The sequence below is a fragment of the Rhincodon typus genome, chromosome 25 (genome assembly GCF_021869965.1).
Source record: "Rhincodon typus isolate 14 chromosome 25, sRhiTyp1.1, whole genome shotgun sequence".
NCBI classification, from domain to species: domain Eukaryota; kingdom Metazoa; phylum Chordata; class Chondrichthyes; order Orectolobiformes; family Rhincodontidae; genus Rhincodon; species Rhincodon typus.
Genome location: NC_063356.1, coordinates 43,649,714 through 43,656,071, shown reverse-complemented (window position 1 = coordinate 43,656,071; position 6,358 = coordinate 43,649,714). Strand labels below are relative to the sequence as shown.

The 6,358-nt window shown below is 48.3% G+C and overlaps 1 protein-coding gene across 1 annotated transcript in view; it reads left to right on the top strand.

Moving 5' to 3' along the window:
• Positions 1-621: 621 nt before the first annotated feature.
• Positions 622-6,358, top strand: part of LOC109937061 (choline/ethanolaminephosphotransferase 1) — a 35,660-nt gene continuing 29,923 nt past the window's right edge. Inside the window, exon 1 of the mRNA XM_020535677.2 lies at positions 622-1,289. Within this exon, the coding sequence (XP_020391266.1) occupies positions 897-1,289 (393 nt within the window). The 5' untranslated portion in view covers positions 622-896. The remainder of the gene's footprint in view (positions 1,290-6,358) is intronic.

The following is a 6,358-nucleotide window of genomic DNA, read 5'->3' as shown; positions in this document are numbered from 1 at the left end:
ATGCTTCCCAGTCTCTGATCCCTTACCCACTCCGTGACCTACTACCAAAACCTGATCCCCTCCCTAGTCTCTGATTCCATCTGCCTCCCTAAACCCTAACATCCCTGTTCCTGAATCCTTAGTCCCTGACATAATTCACCAGTCTCCGACACCATCCCTCAGCTCCTGACCCCCTCCCCAGTCCCTGACTTGCACCCCAGTCTCTGACCCCTTACCCAGTCCCTGACCCAATACCAAAACCCGACAGCTTACCCAATCCCTGACACCATTCCCTGACCTCTTCCTCAGTCCCTGACTCCTCAGACCTTGAACATGTTCCCTGACCCAGACCGGCTCATTTCCCAATCCCTGACCCTCTCCCCAGTCCCTGGCCCTCTCTCAATCCCTGACCCTCTCCCCAGTCCCTGGCCCTCTCTCAATCTCTGACCCTCTCCCCAATCCCTGGCCCTCTCCCCAGTCCCTGATACCATTCCCAGTCGCCACCCCCACACCAGTCCCTGATCCTGCTCCCCCCACACTTTCAGTATAAGTTTTTTTTTGTTGGGGGGGGGGGGGCACACTGGGTAATGTACATGCCTCTGGCCCAGGAGGCCCGGCCTAAAGAGACTCTGCCCCCGGAGGTGTGTCCTGACCTTTAGCGCGTCAGTTCCGGGTCGACCTTCAAGTGTTTCCGGGTCAGTGGTGGCAGTGTCCAGGGAAACGGCGAAACCGGAGTCAGGCCTCGGCCCGGGGAGAGGGAGCGGAGCTGGGAGAGTTGGCCCGGAGAGAGAGAGAGGGAGCGGAAGCGGAGCGGGGAGAGTCGGCCCGAGGGTGTGGGATAGGCAGGGGAAACCCTGACTCGAGGCCCCGGGGAAAGCCGGTTCGGGCCGGGCTCTGACGGACCGAGCACGGGCTCCATGAACACAGAGCGGCGCCCGGCGCGGCGGACTGATGTGGGGGAGGTGCACCCAGGGCCGGCCATGAACCGCCCGCTGTCTACCGCCCACCGGCCCAGCCGCGGGAGCACAGGGATGGGCAGCAGCCGAAGTCCCGGCCCTAGCTCGGGCCTGGGCCTGAACTCGCTGTTCCAGCAGCCCCTGAGCCGGCAGCAGCTGAAGCGCCTGGAGGAGCACCGGTACCGGAGCGCCGGCTCCTCGCTCCTTGAGCCCCTCATGCAGGCCTGGTGGGAGTGGCTGGTCCGCCGCCTCCCGCTCTGGGTGGCTCCTAATCTCATCACCATTACCGGCCTGGCTCTCAATGTCTGCACTACACTCATCCTCATGGTGTACTGCCCGACTGCTACTGAACAGGTAAACCTATTGAGTATGTGCGAGAGACTATACAATATGTAGAATATGCTACTGCCTAGCCAGATGTGAGCTTGTAAACATGCAGGTTGTGCTGCACTGGCTGACAGCTACCGAACACGTAAACCAATATAATAGATAGTCTACTGCCTAATGACCAGGATAGTAAATGTGAATATTTGAATTTATGAACTGGCTGTGAGAAACATAGAATTAGAGGAGAGGCTTTACCCCCTAGAGCTCCATCAGACCATGGCTGATCCGTATCCTGTCATCGACCTATCGTGGTACCGTATCCCTTCTGCAGTTTTGATTAGCATAAATGTAACAAGATTTTAAAATGAACTGCAGATGTTGTCTGAAACACACATGCTGTAGAAACTCAGCAGGTTTGGCAGCATCTGTAGGGAGAGAAACACAGTGAACAGTTCAAAGTCCAGTGACCCTTCATTGGAACTGAAAATACCTGGGAAAGGGTGATAGTTACGTTGATGATGGGGTTTGGGAGGGAATAGTGTAGAGTACGTGGAGCGCAAAAAAAAGGCAAATATTAGATTGCTGATGACAAACTGAAGGAGAGATAATTGCTAGGAGGGTGCTGACAAGCAGTGTAAATGGGTGAAAATTGGTTGGTTGTGCTGGGCCCAGCCTATACGTAACAGAACCCAGCAGTTTGGGAAAAGTTGATGAACAAAGAAGAGGGTGTTTATGTTTGGAGGGGCACACTGGGTACTGTACGTGCCTCTGGCCCAGGAGGCCCAGCTTTATGTCAATATTGAGTCCTGAATACCTTGAAGTACCTAGACGGAAGATGAGGTGTTGTTCCTCCAGCTTATACTGAGCCTCACTTGAGCACAAGTACAAATACAGTAGACCTGAGCCAGAAATGTTGGTATGAGAACATCGTGGTGTGTTGAAGTAGCCGGCAGTTGGAAGCTTGAGGTTATTTTTACAGAGCATAGATGTTCCACAAAGGAGTCACCCAGCCTGCATTTTGTCTCCCTAATCTAGAACAGACCATGTTCTGAGCAGTGAATACAGTAGACTAGATTGAGTGAAGTGCAGGTAAATTGCTGCTTCACCTGGAAAGGTGTGTCTGGGACCTTGGATGATGATGAGGGAGGGGGTAAATGGGCAAATATTACCCCTTCTGTGATTGCATGGGAAGGTGCCGTTGAACAGGAATGGACCAGGGTGCCCAGGATGGCACAGTCCCTGTGGAATGTTGACAAGAAAGGGGAGCGTTTGGTGGTGGTGCCCTGCTGGAGATGACGGAAATGCAACTTGTACTTGGATGCGGATGCTGGTGAGGCGAAATTGTTAGAACCAGGGAATCAATCATTGTGGGAGGGAAGAGAGGGGTGAGGACAGAAGTGTGGCAATTGGTTCAAATACAGCTGAATGCCCATGGTAGCAAGAAATCCTTTTTTGAAGAAAAAGGTGGACATTTCTGAGGACACAAATAGGAAAAGTTTGAGGGATATGGGGAGGAGCAGGCAGGAGGGACTAGTTTAGTTTGGGATTATGTTCGTCATGGACTGGTTGGACCGAAGGGTCTGTTTTCATACTGTATGACTCTGACTTTGTAACTCTGGCACCTGCAGAAAATGGGATCATCAGAATAGATGCAACAGACAGAGAAACGAGGAGAATGGAATGGAGTCCTTACATGATGTTGAGGTGTGAGTTAGTAGTCACAAGATGACTGGGAGTTGGTGGGTTTGTAATGGATATCAGTGGCCAGTCTGTCCGCAGTAATGGAAACTGATGAGGAAGGGAAGGAAGGCATGAAATTGATCAGGTGAAGGCATGAGTGGGGTTGAAATTGGAAGTAAAATTGATAAATTAGGGAAGCAGTGCTGATGACGCCATTAATATACCAGAGAAATTGTTGTGAGTGGGAGCCTGAGTAGGACTGGAACAAGGAATGTTCATTGAACCCCACAAGATACAGGCAGATACCCACGTCCACCTCTTTACCTGAAGGAAAAGTGAGAGATGTTAAAGGAGAAGTTGCTCAAAATGAGGATGAGATCAGCCAGGCAGAGGATGGTGGCAGTGGATAAGACTGTTCAAGCCTAGTGTCAAGGAAGAAGTGAGAACCCTCAGACCGTCCTGATGGGGGTTTGTAGAGGGAATGCACATCCATGAAGAAGAGGAGATGGCTGGTACCAGCAATGTCAAAATTTTGGAACCAACATAAAGTATTAGAAGGTTCGCAGATATGTGGGAAGGGCCCAGATGAGGGGAGACACATTCAAGTCAAAGGAGGAAGAAATAAGTTCAGTGGGGCAAGAATAGACTGAAACAATGGGTCTGCTGGGCAGTCCTGTTTGATTTTGGGAAGCGGGTAGAAGTGGGTTGTATGGGGTTGGGGGACGATATGATATGAAGCTATGGGGAAGGAGGTGGGATTCCCAGTGAAATGACGTTAGTTGGCAATAGTCTTTAATCTGCACTTGAGCTGTCCATTGAGAACTGTCAATGTTACATCGGTCATCTTAAATTATCCGCTCCCCTGACCCATTCAATGGGTTGGGGGCACAACAGCCTGATGTTCCATTGCAGGATCATGGTCCGGAGTGAGAGCTGGTGCTCAGTCTTCACAGCTGAAGGTCAGAATGCCAGACAACAGCACCACCCTTGCTGGCAGCTTTGGTTACAATGTCAGGGTTGGATCTAAGAGCACAGAGTTCAGGAACTTTGGAGGGACAAAGGTTAGAATGGATCGGGGTGCAAAGAAATTTAAGGTGACTCATATAACGTTGACAGTTCTTGATGAACAGGTTGAGCGGAGTTAAGAGACAATCTCCAGCTATTTTCATTCTGATGAGGGTTCACTGGACTTGAAAGCTTAGCTGTGTTTCCCTGTCTACTGATGCTGCCGGACATGCTGAGTTTTTCCACCATTTTCTGGTTGTTTGAATATGATAGTGTGATCCACACTTTCTGTGAAGGGAGTATTTCTGAACAACTTTCCTCAATGACCTAACTCTGATTTGGTGATCATCCAGAAACTGCTGTTATCTGGTCGTTATCACAATGTTGTTTGTGGGACCTTGCTGTGTACATACCAACTCCTAGTTGTTTTTTCCATAAAACCAGTGAGTCGCCTTCAGAAGGTGCTTTAGTGACTGTAAACTATTTTGAGATGCCTGGAAGTGATGAAAATTGGTGTATGACTATAATTAATCCTGTGTTGCATTCCTCCTGAATCTAATATTATCCTTCCACACTCAACATCAATTATTGTCTAACCGGGGTGCTTTATAGCTGTACCAAAGCTGCTCCCTCTTTGTTATAACTATCTCAATTCTTCTTGAAGCATACTCAACACTTGCCTTTTTGTCTCTTGTCTTCTGAGCATCCTTTCAAATTCCTGTTACTAACTTTACTTCCTTCCACTTTGGGTTCAAATGGTTTGAATTATTACAGTGCAGAAGGTGGCCATTTGGCCCATCAGGCCTGCACTAGTTCTTCAAATGAGCACCATGGCCTAGTGCCAATCTTCTGCCTTTGCTCCATAAGTGCATTTTAATTTGGGTGTCCATGGATCCCTTGATTCCATTTAACAATACTTCAATCTATCATTTTGATTCAAAATATATATGGCATAAAATATTGCTTGCCAGTGACAAAACACACACGTAGATATATGCTACCTACTCTGTAACACATGGCATGGCGTGGTTAATATCTTCATTTAAAATCCTGCTATTGAACAGTTTACTAGAGAACATTGTGTTATGTATTAAGATCAGGTGGAACTGGTGTACGTACTGTAACATACCATAGTGTATATTAATACTACTCTTGTGTTACTGAATAGAGCGATAAATTCTAAATGGCTAACTCCTACTAAACCGTTTGGTAAAATATAAAATACACTAAAGCTGTTGCCATTAAATAGGTTTGCTTGTATTACCTAAGTGGTTTTGTGTATCGATTGTAATGAGGTCAGCCAGGTTGGACTCATAGAATGACTTCCTTGATTGGGGCTGTTAATGTAGTCCAGTCAGGGAGCTCTAGTCAACAGGAGTGTCAGAGGTTCAGTTCACTTTGAGAGCTGGCTCTGTATCAAGTACTATGCACGTGTAAACAAAGGGTGACTTAGTGATGGGATACTGTCCTCTGCAGAGTTTTTTCATCAAGTTCATCATCAAACTCTTAATTCCATATCTGTATCGAAAACATATTCCACCATCTGTGGTGGTGGGATTTGAACTTGGGACCGCAGAACTTCAGCTAAGTTTTTGGATTATTAGTCCAGTGGTAATACCACTTGGCCATCCCCTCTCTTTTGTTAGGCCTCAGCTGGCGTATTATATACAGTTATGGGCGCCATATTAGAGGGAAGATATAAACACATTGGAGCGAGTGCAGGCATGATATGCAAGGTTGGCTCCAGGAATGAGAAACTTTAGCTGTGAGAATGGACTGAGGAGGCTGGGACTGTCCTTGAGAAAAAGGAGGCTGACAGGAGATTTGGGGATAGTAGGAACTGCAGATGCTGGAGAATCCGAGACAACAAGGTGCAGAGCTGGATGAACACAGCAGGCCAAGCAGCATCATAGGAGCAGAAAGGCTGACGTTTCGGGCCTAGACCCTTCATCAGAAATGTTTCAGGAGTCGCAGGGAGAAACGCTTCTGAAGGATCTCAATGCTATGAATGTAGATATTGTCACGGTTGGGGCCAAATTGGGAAGGCCTGAATGTGGACTGTAGTCCATTGGGGATGATCTGGTTCCGTAGGCAGGTACTGAGCAAGGTGATATGGCTGTAGTACCTGGTTTGCTTCAGGACATGGTTGAGCAGTTTCAAGGCCGAAGAGATTACGAGAGAGTTGCAGTGGGAGAGAGATCCCCTGGGTTTGTCCGGAGGGAGGAGGGTAACTTCTTCAGGCTAGGCATCCTTAGAGGCTTCGCAGTGGGGTTAAAATTGAATCAGAGATAGTAGGAACTGCAGATGCTGGAGAATCCGAGACAACAAGGTGCAGAGCTGGATGAACACAGCAGGCCAAGCAGCGTCATAGGAGCAGAAAGGCTGACATTTCGGGCCTAGACCCTTCATCA